This window comes from Frankliniella occidentalis, unplaced genomic scaffold (genome assembly GCF_000697945.3).
Source record: "Frankliniella occidentalis isolate FOCC.00 unplaced genomic scaffold, Focc_3.1 Scaffold48, whole genome shotgun sequence".
Classification (NCBI taxonomy): Eukaryota; Metazoa; Arthropoda; class Insecta; order Thysanoptera; family Thripidae; genus Frankliniella; species Frankliniella occidentalis.
The window spans coordinates 158,280-172,513 of NW_026267178.1; the positions used below are offsets into that span (position 1 = coordinate 158,280).

At 50.0% G+C, this 14,234-nt stretch overlaps 3 protein-coding genes across 5 annotated transcripts in view; 2 read left to right on the plus strand and 1 right to left on the minus strand.

The window, feature by feature from the left end:
• The first annotated feature begins 1,177 nt into the window (after window positions 1-1,177).
• Window positions 1,178-6,749, plus strand: LOC113208969 (ATP-dependent DNA/RNA helicase DHX36-like). The gene is made up of 21 exons (XM_052267235.1): window positions 1,178-1,346; window positions 1,505-1,584; window positions 1,657-1,863; window positions 1,938-2,023; window positions 2,105-2,229; window positions 2,309-2,492; window positions 2,597-2,780; window positions 2,868-3,060; window positions 3,148-3,322; window positions 3,420-3,568; window positions 3,678-3,755; window positions 3,831-4,042; window positions 4,169-4,246; window positions 4,473-4,659; window positions 4,761-4,962; window positions 5,048-5,236; window positions 5,309-5,481; window positions 5,583-5,738; window positions 5,827-6,133; window positions 6,215-6,315; window positions 6,391-6,749. Exons 1-21 carry the CDS (start codon window positions 1,285-1,287, stop codon window positions 6,506-6,508), a joined length of 3,246 nt encoding a protein of 1,081 aa, XP_052123195.1. The 5' UTR covers window positions 1,178-1,284; the 3' UTR covers window positions 6,509-6,749.
• Window positions 6,372-10,077, minus strand: LOC113208957 (zinc finger CCHC domain-containing protein 24-like). Of its 2 annotated transcripts, none has more exons than XM_052267237.1 (4): window positions 9,873-10,075; window positions 8,195-8,494; window positions 7,488-7,652; window positions 6,372-7,405 (listed from the first exon to the last, which is right to left on the minus strand). In XM_052267237.1, exons 2-4 carry the CDS (start codon window positions 8,489-8,491, stop codon window positions 7,292-7,294), a joined length of 576 nt encoding a protein of 191 aa, XP_052123197.1. In that variant the 5' UTR covers window positions 8,492-8,494; window positions 9,873-10,075; the 3' UTR covers window positions 6,372-7,291. The 2 variants fall into 2 exon arrangements, with proteins under 2 accessions (XP_052123197.1, XP_052123196.1); XM_052267236.1 differs by having other exon boundaries at window positions 6,583-7,405; window positions 9,667-10,077.
• A 1,191-nt stretch (window positions 10,078-11,268) lies between these two features.
• LOC113208968 (uncharacterized) overlaps window positions 11,269-14,234 on the plus strand; it is an 18,607-nt gene continuing 15,641 nt past the window's right edge. For both annotated transcript variants that reach the window (XM_026426264.2, XM_052267232.1), the window contains exon 1: window positions 11,269-11,568. The gene's annotated coding sequence lies outside the window, so the exon portion shown is untranslated. The remainder of the gene's footprint in view (window positions 11,569-14,234) is intronic.

Sequence of the window (14,234 nt, forward strand, 5' to 3'; positions counted from 1 at the left end):
GGTCGTGGGGCATCTTCCGGAACACCTGCAGCTGGCTCCGTGCACGCCTGTAATCAGCCGTTCAGTGGAGACACACATATTTGGCAGTGAAGAAAGTCGCCCCGGCTAATAGCCCCCGGTAACGTGCCACCGTCAGTCAAAACTTTAAAAATTGTTGAAAAAATAACCACAAGGAAGAATAAGTGTGGAAATATATCCATCCAAATGTCACCGTTCTAATTCAGATTGTAGCTGTTACCTCGTAGAGCAAGTGGTTAGAATTTGAGTCAGTTGAGCCGGCGGTGCAAACAGGCGTAACGGCTTGTGGGCCAGGCATAGTCACTTCTAATCGAATATACGCCGAAATACATCGTTGAATGACAAAAGTAATTACATTTTCGGATTCAGCGTTACAAAATCAAACTGCACGTGTTTTTTGTTTTTTGAATTGCGTCCGATTTTATGAGAAATCTGGAATTGCATCCAGTCAGTCTGCGACGTTGCGCTCGGCGAGCGACTCAGAAGGTCTAATAAGCTAGTTGAATTCCCCGTTCGGTAACTCCAGTGTGACGGGGGTGTAAAGGCTCGAACGATCACAGCACCTATGGTCCTGAAATGAATTCATTTTCTTCTTCCTCTGTTAGCTGATGTACTTATCAAACTGTTTTTAAATAGTAGACTTTTTTTGCAGCGAATATTTTGTGCCAAATCGTGTCGCACTGAAGGGGGATGTTCAGGCCTCGGGACGGGCCGCCAGTTTCACACGGCTGCTTGGCGGGTTTGCCTACCCCGTGCGTTGCAGGCGCTCATCACCAGTGTTGTTTCTGGGTGCCACTTGGGACTTGGGGCCACTGAGTGGGCGGCGGTGGGGGAGGTCATGTCGTTGCGCATTTGGTCGAAAATGCAGTAAACAAATAATACATGGTAAACACAAATATTTGCGGCTGCATCTCTGCAGGAGAGGCTGGAGGGCGATCAGACAGCTCTTCGGTTTTCGACTTCCAGCTCCAGCTCCAATTCGGGATTCCCCAAAACTGAAGTAATTTTCTTTGAAAGTCTTTCCTTTTGAGCCTTTTTGAAGTCGTAACCTGCGTCTTTCTCGCCTTCACCTAAACAAGACCTAAATCCAATCCTAAATTAAGTTTTTGCTCTTCGTCGTGCGAATAGCACTGCATGTACGACACAAGGGAGACCCTACCGGGCCGTGGAAACAACAGATGAAAAATCCAAAGCACTGCAATAACCTGAATAGTATCTGGGGGAATATACATCTGATTTTAAATTCATGTTAAATTTGTTTTCGAAATGGATGATCGCTTCAGAAGAGAGGAAGAGGACTTCTTTCGTCGAAATAGGGGGCTAAAAGAGTAGGTCAATTCTATTCATTGTTATAATCGCTAAGTTTACTGTTTTTGTTGTCATGATTGACAGAACCTCTTAAGCTGAATCTTACTTTCTTGTTGACCCATGTATTTAAAAGATTACATAGGGAATTTTGTTTATGATGTTAATTTATTTACAATAGATTTGGTGACTCTTCAAGTGCTTCTGGTGGCCACCAGAGTAAGAAATTCACCAACTTTCGCAACAGGAAATCGCACCGTGGTAAGCTCCCATCCATTTAGAGAAGATGTTTGTCCATAATTTGAATTTCATTTTATCATAATAAACTTTTAGGTAGTCAGTCACAATCATATTCCGAAGATGGGCCAAGTACGAGTCAAGGTTGGAGAGGGAAACGTGGAGGAGGAGGAGGAGGCGGGAGAGGTCGAGAGAGAGGAGGGCGTAGAGGAGAAGGTGGTTATTCTAGAAAAGAGGATACGCAAGGAGAGGCCCGGGGAGGGTTTAAGAGACATCCTCCTCATTTAAAGGGTAGAGAGATTGGTGAGTCCTGTGCTGTGGTTTTTCTTTGCTAATTTACTACTTATCTGACTCATCTTTCAATTTGCAACTTTTAGGTTTGTACTATGCAAAGTTAAGCAAAGCAAAGAAAGAAGCAGAAGGTGGAAGTGAAAGGAAGAAGCGTGATTATAAATTGGAAGGGGTGAGTTGTTGGTGACTGCATTAATGCAAATATTTGCTGATTTGTTCTTCTAATTAATGATTTATTGTCATATGTTTTTAGGGAATAACTATTGCAATTGATCCAAAAAAAGAGCAACAGATTCGATCCATGCTGCTGAACCTGCCCCAGCATTTAGCTTGCTCCAAATCTTCAGCGTCATCAAGTGTGGATGTCAAAATTGAACCGTAAGATACTTGTGTGTTTTATAGTGTTTAGAGTTATGTCGCCATTTGGAATCCCTAGTCTAAATACACTTATTTACAGAGGTTGCTCCTTTGAGGAAGTCCGTAAAAAGCCTGAAACACTTCAGAAAGTGAACAGTTTAGATGACGTTTCAGCGGCAAGCAAGTATAACCACCTGCAAGATAGTCATTTCAAAACAAATTTTTTGAGAAGTTTGACAGAATCAATTGATAGTAAGATTGAAAGATTACTTCAACGGCATATTGTAGGTTCCCAACTTCCTAGTTTTGGTTGAATCAGCTAACACTATATACTAGTATACTACCATTTCTCTTTGTGTTTTTCTGCTAAGAAATTGAATTTTTTCAGGCCCTTGAACGCAAGCCTTCTGTAGACAAGAAATTAAAGGATTTGCTTCTAGATAAAAAGAACAATAACCAAAGATACATCAGTATGTATGAAGGGAGGAAAAAATTGCCCTCATTCCAAATGCAAGATTCAATTTTAAAGCTTATCCGAGATAATCAAGTTGTTGTTATTAGTGGGGAAACAGGTATGCGCATAATACTAAATTATTTTCCTATAGATGTATTGATAAGGCAACCTGTTCCTTGTTTTCAATTAACTTGTATATTTTCAGGTTGTGGTAAAACTACTCAAGTTGCTCAGTTTATTCTTGATGACTTTATTCTCCGAGGTGATGGTTCGTTGTGTCGAATTTTATGCACACAACCCCGTCGTATTAGTGCAACTTCTGTTGCTGAACGTGTAGCATGTGAAAGAGATGAAAAGATTGGCTCCATATCTGTTGGGTACCAGATCCGATTGGAGAAGTGAGTGGAAATCTTCTACACATGTTAAAAGTTAATACATCACTTTCTACATTTTTAAACCACTGACTCTTACTATCTTTTCTGTAGGGCTGTTGCACCAAAGCAGGGATCAATTTTATACTGTACAACAGGAATTCTGCTGGAATGGATGCAATCTGATCCTTCTCTTGCCGATACTTCTCATATAATTCTAGATGAAATTCATGAAAGAGATACAGTTTCAGACTTTGTAATTACTCTACTGAAAGATATCCTACCAAAGGTATAGTTGAATTGAAACGGAAAAGGGTTGATTGAACAACTACACAACAAGCATGAGAGATGTCTAAATGAAATGATCAAACAAATCTCTTTTACAGCGTCCAGATCTTAAAATAATACTTATGAGTGCAACCCTCAATGCTGATCATTTCTCTCGGTATTTCAATTCCTGCCCATCCATTAACATTCCGGGTTTCACATACCCTGTTGAGGAATTTTACCTTGAAGATGTCATTGAAATGTTAAAGTAAGTTTCAATCTCACCTTTGTTTTATACCAATTTTTTCACAATTGTGGTTCAGAAAAGTACCAATTGTAGTTGTGATTTCACAACCATTAATATATGTTCTTTTTAGTTTCAAGTATCCACCATCTAAGAAGAGGCAGAGGAATGAAAGCAAAGAATTTGTGGAGATTATTGGCCCTTTCATGAGGTATTCATTTCATATTACCAGCTGGGTAATTGTTCTGTTTTTATTGATACTTTAACTTAAACATAACCTTTTCAGGTCATTAGAAAGAAATAGGAAATATTCTAGAAGTACTGTAGAAGCTTTACAAAATCCTTTTTCGGAAGAAATCAATTATGATTTGATGTCAAGGCTGATCACTGACATTTGTAAGAATAAACCTGATGGAGCAATTCTTGTGTTTTTACCTGGTTGGGAACACATATCCAAACTTAACACTGCATTGACTTCTTTGGATTACTTTAAATCTTGTGAGTTGCCCTAGAAGTTACCTAGAATTTAAAATATGTTTTAAAATATATTTAAAAAATAAAATAAAATAGGGTTCCAGTGCTTACAGTTCAAATAATTGCATCTGCTTCCTATTTCAATTTCAGCCAGATTTAAAATTATTCCTCTTCATTCTCTCATGCCCACTACTGTCCAACGATCAGTCTTTGATCGGCCACCTCCAGGTAATGACTTAAGTTTTCCTTTTTAAGAATTTCTTTCAAGGGGCATTACTTGTTAACATATTCAGTGCGGCTCGTTTTTCGTGCCTATGATTTAACGTGGGAGCGAGACCACTATGTAGTCACGTCACACTGAACATGTTAAAATAAGAATATTTTGAAAGACATCTTTTCCTTTGATCTGCTTACCCATTATCTTTTCAAATATTTATGTTTACTCTGTTTTTAGGAACTAGGAAGATTATAATTGCTACTAACATAGCTGAAACATCCATTACAATTGATGATGTTGTGTATGTTGTGGATTGTGGAAAGATTAAAATGAAGAATTATGATACAGAAAATAATATTCAAACCCTTAATCCTGAATGGGTGTCTCTTGCCAATGCCAAGCAGAGACGAGGACGTGCTGGCAGGTAAGAAATTGAAATTATCTACTAATCATTTACCAAATATAGGAAATATTATTTCATTCGATCTAATAATTTTCTCTCTTTCACCTGTTTTTCTCTCTCAGAGTACAGCCTGGTATCTGTTACCATCTTTATTCTAAAGGAAGAGAAATGACTTTTGAAAGTTATCCACTACCTGAGATGTTGAGGTCACGTCTTGATGAAGTCATAATAAGAGCAAAAATGTTGCAGTTAGGAGCAGTCCGCCCCTTCCTTAATCGTGTCATGAATCCTCCAGATCCTTTGGCCGTTGATCACTCCTTAGAGGTATGGCTTTTGTTTCTGCTTCTGTAAATCAGTCAATCATGTCATATTTTTTATTTGTTATCTTACATCTTCTTTTGCCCTACAGTTACTAACATTGATGAATGTGTTAGATTCAGATGAGAATCTGACTCCACTTGGCTACCACTTAGGTAAACTGCCAGTAGATCCTCACACAGGGAAGATGCTTCTCATGGGTGCTTTATTCAGCTGCATTGATCCTGTGTGCTCAGTTGCGGCCAGTCTTAGTTTCAAAGATGCTTTCATGATTCCTCTTGTAAGTTTTAGTTAACTAGAAAAACTGCCATTAAATTTTAGGGGAGCTGAGAACTGTACAGTTTTCTTCCAGGGCAAAGAAAAAGAAGTTGACCGCATAAGATTGGCATTATCTGAGGGACGCAAAAGCGACCTCCTGCTTATTGGAGATGTTCTCATACGATGGGAGGAAGAGTGTAAAAGAGGAAGAGGTGGCTCTTTTTGTTGGGAAAATTTTCTCTCTCAAAACACTTTAACAATGTTGCGGTAAGACAAAGTGAAAGTACTGACCCAAAGTTGTTCACAATGATTACAGTCTTAATATTTTTTAAATCTAACTTTCTTTTTTATTGCTTTTATTTTTGTAGTGACCTGAAGAAACAGTTTGTCCACTACTTACATGACATGAAGTTTTTGCAATCTAGTAATCCCATGGACTATGCTTCAAATGTGAATTCGAACAACGCAAGCCTGGTGAAGGCCATAGTATGTGCAGGATTATACCCAAATGTTGCCTACCTGCAGTATGTGAATTTTAAAATATCTCGCCAACTATCTATGTATCTATCTAAACCCTGACTGTTTCAAATTTAACAATCTATTTGTTTGCAGTAAGTGTCGGAACATTGGGAATGGAAGAAATGTCAAGAGGCTAACTACTCCCCAAGATGGTAGAGTAGTTATGCATCCTAAATCTGTTAATGATAAAGAATCATATTTTCCCAGCCCTTTTTTTGTATACCATCTAAAGTTAAAGAGTGCAAATATTACTCTTCATGACACTACAATGGTTTACCCTCTTCCAATATTATTTTTTGGGGAAAGCCTTAGATTTTTTGTTGAGGATGGTCGAGAGAAAATAGCTGTGGGAAAATATTTTCAAATGAGATGCAAAAAGTCAATAGCTTCTATTGTCATGGTAAGCAATGCCTCTTACAATTGAATGAGCTTGTGTGCAAGTAAGTTTTTTGATTTATTTTTGATTTATTACATCTTTCAGGATCTGCGTGAGCACATGAATCGTTTATTAGAATATAGAGCAAGCCATCCAGATGTTATACCCTGGGAAAATAAAAAGGACCCACACACAACTCTCCTAAGGTATACTTTTACTTCTCTACTACAGCACTTTTTGTGACTTTACATATTGATTAGAGTAAAATTTGTATATTTCAGGGCCATAGTTGAGCTTATCACCTACGAAGATGCGGGTGTTGTGATGCAGGAATCTAGTGACGAAGAAAGTGATAACAGTGATGTTATCATCGAAAGCATTTCAGATGGAGAATGGTAACTTAGGCAACCCTCAATGTGTAACTCACAGTTCTAGTCACTACTTACATGAAAGGGGTTGAAGTTATGAATTGATTTGTTGCCCTTTTAAAGATTTTTTTTCGGTTCACAAAAATACATTTTTACATGCAGCAATATGTGAAGTGAAAGCAAAAAGACATTGTCATATACAAACCATAGAAAATTCTTCTAATCTTAAGATTACAAAATTGTATTATCTGAATACAATGTTCGAAATTCAATCTGTGCTTCTTTCTCAATATTTACACATTACTGTTTGATAGCAGGATCATATTACTTAACTTGATCAAAACAACTACCTGCCTCTCAGTTCACCTGATTCTGATTTATTTTACACCAGTAAGAATCTAGTTCCTTTGCCTTGTACTATTCTCCCAAATTTGAAATACTATGCCACAACATGTATGAAATTATCTTCCATTCAAGGGGAAAAGCAGCATTCTAATTATAGATAAGAGCACCAAAATGATTCAGACTTATTTGTTAACTCAAATTTGAACAAATTAGAATTAACTTTTCCTTTTTCAAAATTTTCATTCATTCAACATTTATTCAAAAATTAACTCTAATAAAATAATCTTCCATTACTTAATATACATTAAAGAATTACATCAAAATTACATAGTACTTGTATTTTTGGAACCTTGGTGCCTATGTATACCATGATCGACTTTCAGGTTCTACTACAGGTGTGCAACCTACTTAATCTGGAAACCATGCACTCAAAACATCTTGAGATAAAAACGTTTTACAAAGAGTGAAATTATTGAACCTTTCGGCAGTAAACTCCAAGGCTTTTGCATTTCTCACAGAGATGTTGGGGATGGACTTTACTTTGATCGGAAACATCCAGGCCATCAGGTTTTTCTAACGGCCTCTGCAATGAAAGAAAATACTAATAATTATTTTGGGTAGTTATTTCTGCCTTGGAAAAAATATGAGATGATAGTTGCATTCACCTGTTTATGAGGATATACATTAATATGACACTTGATACACTCCTGACCCATATTTGCCCAGCTATTTCCAGACATCCATTTTCGCTTACACTTAGGGCATTTGTACTCTCCAAAACACCTCTTCTTGCCTTGGTATGGAGTCAGGCCTTCCCCCTTCGGCCGCGCCTGTACAACACAAGAAAGGCAGTTCAGAAGAGTCGAGCCAAGCAGAGAGCAACAAGACAAAAGAATAGCTAAGTTTTCGAGGTAGAAATTCCATGTAAAATCCGCCTTAAAGTTAAAGGTGGGTTTACGACTACCCTCAAAACCATGATTTCTGCTTTCCGTAAAACATTGTCCGCCCTTCATCCTCCAATCCTTCCTGGCCGTGCTACTCGTTTCAATCAGTCTCCCCCTTGACCGCTTGCTTCACTTGCCCCGTAGTGCAGCCCCTTACCTGCTTCGCAGCATGTTTCTGTGGCATTCTGGACTTAATTCTTCCTGCTGCCTCACAACCCAACACGTTAGCAAACCCACCGCCAACTGAACTGTCGGCTAAGCCCGTCCTTTAACAAAGCTGCAAATTTACCATGGCGACACAAACGGCTGTCTCTGAGTCTTTAGGCTGCTCCTTGCGTCAAGTCGGCGATGCCTTATCTCCCTCGTCTCCCTCTCCCATTCTCGTACAGGGGAATACCTCAAGCAGCACCGTGTTGTTGTGGCCTCACCTGGGGGCAGTCCTTGATGTAGTGCCCCTTGTTGAAGCACAGGTGGCACATGTAGGCGTCGGGGGGCGGCTTGACGGCTTTGCCGGGGCTCAGGGCCACGTCCAAGTTGTCCAAGATGCTCAAGTCCAGCATCTGATCGGCGAGCTCCCCCAGCGCCCCCCAGAGCGCGCCCAGGTTGGCCTGGCCGGGGGCGGCACCCGGCCCGGAGGCGACGCCACCCGCGCCCGCCTTGAAGAAGGGCGCCGGCACCGCGTTGGGGAACGGCCCCCACATCTGAGGCACTATCCGCGTCTCCATGGCCTGCGCGACAAGCAGATCACTCGTTAGAATATGGAGGTGGGGGGGGGGGCTCTCACGTGCCGAGTGACCCTCTTTCTTCCCGCCCTGGCCACGGACACGTCACGCCCAGACTTTAGCCGCGCCACGCCGGTCCGCGCTGTTGCCGGCGGCGGGGGCGCCATGCCAGAACACAAACAGAAAGCGAAATGGCGTGGAGGAGGGGGGAGGGGGGCTCAATTTCGTGGGGCATGCGGTGGCCCTGGGGGTTGGGCCGCCAAACCACCGCCGTTAAACAAAACGTGGCCGAGGCTACTCCACTCTTTGGGAAAAAAGGAAAAAGAAAACACCAAAAAGAAACCAGACCCCCCCCCCCCGGGCGTTCAGTCCTAAAAGAAACATTGACACCAATCCCCGGAGCGAGCCCGTCCAGGATCTCGGTCGTGGCGCAGCGTGGTCTCCGCGGTGTCGCGTTGCGCCCTCGGCACGGGAGCTGATAAGCCTCGGCCCCGGAAGTCGAAGCGAAGCTGCGACCGCTTGAGACCTCGCGCTGACCGCTGGCGGTGCTGTGAGGTGAGCTGATTGTGAGGCGAGGTAGGCAGTCCCGTCACGCACGACGGCACGCCACGCTGCCTACCTCCGAGGCTGACAGCGCTGGGACCGGAGCCCGACCAGAGCGGCACCTTGCAATGCGCCCGCCTAGGTGACAACTTGTCGTCCGAAAGCGGCTAGTTGGACTAAGATTTTCTCGCTCGCACTCGTTTTCGGATGCCAAGTACGAGGCCAAGTAGGCATCGGATACCCGCCCGGTGCAAGGCTCTGGGTGTGGACGGTAGCCGGAGCTCTGTCCGGCGCGCGCAGCGGTCGTGGAAGTGCGTCGGCATCGGGGCCGAGGCCAGACCGACCGGGGGGCCATGTAGCAGGACCACAGCGCGCTATTCCATGAGCTCAATTAAAGTGCGCCGCGCAGGGCAAGGGGGCCGTCGCCGCCGCTGCCACCACCGCGGCAACAACAAAGCCCGCAGCCCGCTGAGCGCGCCGGCCCGGGTCCCCGGGTGACGTCACTGGCGGCCCACTCTCACTGGACGTGGAGCAGCAGGCGCAGACCGCGGCGAGGGGTGCCAGGGCTTCTGCACCCGACCCCGGCCGTCAAGCTGTCATGGGTGCCTCCATTCCCTCAACCATGAGGCACTCACCGCCAGCTGATCCAAGCCCGCGTTGCCGCCGGGGTCGTGCGCAGCGTGCGCGGGGGCCAGCGGTCGGAGCGGCGACTGCTTGTCCACGCGCATGTTCATCCACCCGTAGGAAGCCATGGTCATGGCCCCGGTGCGCACGAGGCGACGTCCGCGGCCGCTGCCGACTTCATCTCTGGCAGGTCCAGCCGATTCGGCGGCCGCCTCACCTGTCGATCTACCTGACGGCGGTCATGGTTCGGAAAGCGCCGCCCAAGTCAGTGCCAACATGCACAAGTGTGTTTCGCCGCGAAGGGGTGTGGTGGTGTCGGTGTCGAGCGCGGCGCGTCGCTGGGCGCGGGGTCCACGTCGCGGTGGCGGGGAACGGAGGAACTCGGCGGACTGCCGCCCTGGCCTGGTGGCTGGCACTGGCGAGCGGAGCGGAGCGGAGAGAGAGGAAGATGCAGAGCAGTTGGCCGCCCGCCCCCCTCCTCCCCCTACTAGTGCGTCGGCCCCCCTCGCCTCCCCTCTCCCCCTTCAGCGTCTGACCGCCCCGCGGCGGCCGCGGCGCCGGTTGCATGGCGGCCGGGCTCACAAACTCCTGCGCCACCCGACCCCTAGCGGGCCCCACGACGAGCCCCTCCCTCGCTCCTGCCAAACTCGGCAGGAACCATAAGCCCCCGTTATGGACCGCGGGCCGGCCTTGGTTAGGCCCTCTCCACACCCTCAGTTTCACGACTGCCCACAACACCGTAAGAAAACGAACACGAACACGAACATGCCATAGTTTTGCGAATACTAAGTCCCTTGTGACGCGACTGCAGGGCACCCGCTCCCTCCCCTCTCGCATAAGCACAAGGCCTCATTGCCGCTGTGATTGCCCTGTTTGTAGCGTCTCGTGATCGGCGATCGCCCTCCGCTGCGGCCCGAGGAGCGCACTCAATGGCTCCGTCCCATCAATGAGCCGCACTGTACGTCCTCCCGGCCATCCCAGCCCAGCAGCACGGGCCTCGCCGCGGCTCGCCTCTCCTCGCCTCGGCAGCGCATTCCGCCCCGACACCATCTCATCTCCATCTCCGCCTTCGCTGGCTTTCCTCCCCTCTGCTGCCCCCCGCCCCCGCTCCCCTCCTGCGCAGCGCCGTCTATTTGTATCCCCGCCGGGTGCGCGCCTCGGCCGGCGGGCGGTCGTACGCCGCGTCGGCAGGCGCGGGTGCCGCGGGCGCGGGGTACGCACGTATGGCGTACGCCGCCGTGACCGCACGGGCACGCCGATTGGTTTTGTTTTGCAATCATCAACGTGCGGCGAGGGTCACAGAACTGTGGCGGCCCTCGCCCGGTGCCACAACACGCAAGACACCCTGGACGGTGCCGCGGCCAAAGGCGTGACCAGCCCCTACCCCAACATCCCCTCGCCGCTCGCCCAGGCAGCCCCTTCCCCCACCCCCGGCCCGTGCACCGGTCCCAGCTCCGGTCGGTACCTGTTCCGCCGGTGGCGCCCAGCCGCCCCTCCCTGGTGGTGGCGGGGCCGGGGTGGCCTGGGGGCGGGCCCGGGGGCGGCGCCGTGACAGGGGGTGGCGTGCTCGTGGCGGAGCGGGGGTGCGGGCTCACACGGGGGCGCGGGGCGGCGCGCGCCCAGTCTGGCCGAGCGTCGCGCACCGCGAGGCCGCTCCACAAGGCTGCACTCCGCTCCGGGAGAAGGCCGCGCACGACCGCGCCGAGCCGCGCACCGCCCGTTCGCAGTCAACAAGGCCCATCGCGTCCAGCGCGTTCTGGGCGCCCTCGTGTCCTCGTGCGAACCTATACCGCGCCGCCATCGGAGAGGCGATCCTCGGGGAACAACGCGGAATGTCGCCACTTCTAGCATCGCCGGACCCAGGGTCGTGTTGAGGGTCATGCCCGAGCAGAGATGCGCCACCTGGACGACAGGTAGGCGAGGCTGTAGTGAACGAACGCCTTCTGGGGACCACCGATCACTGCCCTGTCCAGGATTTGCTGCGCCGTGTGTATTTTTATTCGCCTGTGCAACCTGACCATAGCAGGTATACCAGGTGTATGGCCGGGCCGACCTACCCCGTCTACCCCATCATGAACCCTTACGGCCATGCTGGATAGGCAACCCACCCGGTGTCACACCTGCGTGGTAGGACTGGACTTGCCCACACTGCCCACACACTCACAATCCCGCTACCACCAAACAGCGTCTCGTCGGCGGCCATGGGAACGCGGTGACTGGCCCCAAGTCGTCAACAGTGCAACGACAGTCGTTACGTTCGCTCGTGAGCAGGGAGGGAGTCTCCGTCGTGAAACACAAGAAAAGGGGTATAAGAGGGGATGAGGGGAAGTGAGGGGATCGATTTGAAAGGCCCGGGGGCGGATGGCCCATTGTCATGCACATCCCCGGCGGTGCGCGGGCCCGGCGTCATACTTGGCTAACGGTCAGCACGAGGTGAGCTAGGGCAGGACAGCGTTGACTACGACGGCGGCCAGGATGGTCTACTCGTCAAACAAGCGACGCCATCAAGAAAGGCCGTATCGGGGGTGCAGGAATGGCGGAATGGCGCCCCGGTGCCGAGCCGGGCCAAAGGGGGTAGAGGCGGGCCTGGCACGCGAGGGATGCCCCCGCCCCGCCCCTCCACGCACCCTCGCTGATCGGGCGCACCCCCTTCGCGGCACGCATCGTGCGTGGACAAATGAGGCTAAATATCCCCGGGGCAACCTTCCGGTGACACGGCACAGGCCTCGCGGCAGTCGGAACGGGGACGGTTTGAGGGGGTGTGCTGTGCAACGGAGCTCCTATGGCCATGCCATCCCCGCTGTCTGCCGAGATAACTAACACTCCTTTTGCGTGACCGCAACGGGGAAGGAGGGGTGGGGGGCTGACCACAGAACGTGCGCACCTGGGAGGTAGGTAGGAGGGCGGCAACCAGGTCAGAAAGGGGCGCCGCAGGGGGCTGATGAGGGTCAAGCACCCCCTCGACCCGGAAGAAAATTAGAGAGCCACCCCGCGCCCCGCTGGCCGCCGGCGCCGTCAGCACCAGCCCCGGCGGCAGCGCCAACAGCCCCTCCCCCGGAAGGAGAACCCAGCACCACCGCAAGCCTGGCAAGCCTCCTTACCTGCCGGCCGGGCCCGAGGAGCCCCCAGGGCGTGTGGGTGCGGGGTCACTGCCCCCCGTACGCAGCGGTGGGGACGGGCGCTGCTGAATAATACGGAACACGACGCGGGCGGGGCCGCGGTATGGGCCGCGAGCGAGTCGATAAGTAGCAGAGCGGACCCATAGCGCCCCAAGTATTTTTTTTTTAAGCGCCGCGCGCATAAGAAAGAAAAACGCCATGCGTGCCGCTGCGTTCAGCGGCTCATTTGCATACGTATCGTTATCGCTCATCGGGTCGGGGCGCACGTGTTCGGGTGGCGAGGCGTGGTGCAGAGTGGCACGGCATTTAGTTCACAAACCTCTCAATTCCGTGCTTTATTCCCGTTCAAACCGGTATAGTCTCCAGTGAGGAGTCTCTCTGGGCGGCGAGCTAGCGGCTCGCTGGTTACTAACCCCGTCTCACCTCCTGCCCCTTGCCCTCCCCTCATCCTCCTCCCTATGAGCACGAGCGAGCGCCACCAGACGCACACGCGCCCCGGCCGTGCGCGGGGTTTCGCATGTGAGATTGATGGCGAGGCAGTAACTCGCACGCACGGGTCCCGCAGGGAGGGCCGGGGACAGGCCGGGGGAGGCGGCGTCGCCGGGGAGAGGCTCATGAAATATTTGTCGCCTTTCACTCATGGCGGTGAAAGGAGTGGTGCGACAAAGAGGTGAACCCCATGAGGGCGGCGACCGTAGGGAAGGGACTAGAGGGCGGCAGGGGCTGGAATGGTGGCAATGACCATAGGGGTCGCCTACTGTGCGTGGTGGTGGTGGTGGTGGTGGTGGTGGATTTCAGGTCCTGTTTCATTCCACTACACTAGGTGTTTAAGGGTGGGTTTGCCTGCTTCCTTCGCCCGCAACATGTAAGTGCTACGACCCGGGTTTGCCTACTCGCTCCATGCGTGTAAAAAATAATCGCCCAAAGGATAATACAAAATAACTAAGGAGGACTACGAACCAATAAATTACGACATTTTTCACCCCTACGTGCGCACGCCGCCGTGTGTCGAGGGCGGGAGCGAGCGCCGGCGCAGGCCGGGGTAGGCCGCAGCCCGACCCAGGTGCACGGCGCGCGGCCTACCCGCCAGGCGACCCTCCGCTCCGTTGTACGCTCCCACCGCCTCACCTGGTCGGGCGCTGCCGCCCTCTTGGCGCCGCCAAGCCGTCTTTGGGGCTGGCTTGCAATCGGCGTGGACTCCACATGTACGGGGAGCGGGATCAATATCTTGCCGCACCCAGCTGCATTGATACGCCATTACTATCAATGTTAAGGAAAACTTGCGGGAGAGGTGAATGAATAGACAGGCAAACAACGCTATCCTGACAACAAAAAATCGGGTTGCTGACGTCAACACGAAGAAATGATAAAAGACACGTCCTTCCAGTGGCGGACTTGTGTGTGTGTGTGTGTCCGTGGGTGGGGGGGCGCAGAGGGGTCCGGGTGAAAATTATTGCTTG

Coding starts and splice junctions, on each gene's coding strand:
- LOC113208969 (XM_052267235.1), top strand. CDS start 1,285: ATGGATGATCGCTTCAGAAGAGAGGAAGAGGACTTCTTTCGTCGAAAT. Junction 1,347..1,504: donor CGAAATAGGGGGCTAAAAGA/GTAGGTCAATTC, acceptor TATTTACAATAG/ATTTGGTGACTCTTCAAGTG. Junction 6,316..6,390: donor CCACACACAACTCTCCTAAG/GTATACTTTTAC, acceptor TGTATATTTCAG/GGCCATAGTTGAGCTTATCA.
- LOC113208957 (XM_052267236.1), bottom strand. CDS start 9,789: ATGACCATGGCTTCCTACGGGTGGATGAACATGCGCGTGGACAAGCAG. Junction 8,495..9,666: donor CGGGCTTGGATCAGCTGGCG/GTGAGTGCCTCA, acceptor CTTGTCGCGCAG/GCCATGGAGACGCGGATAGT. Junction 7,653..8,194: donor ACATCAAGGACTGCCCCCAG/GTGAGGCCACAA, acceptor TGTGTTGTACAG/GCGCGGCCGAAGGGGGAAGG.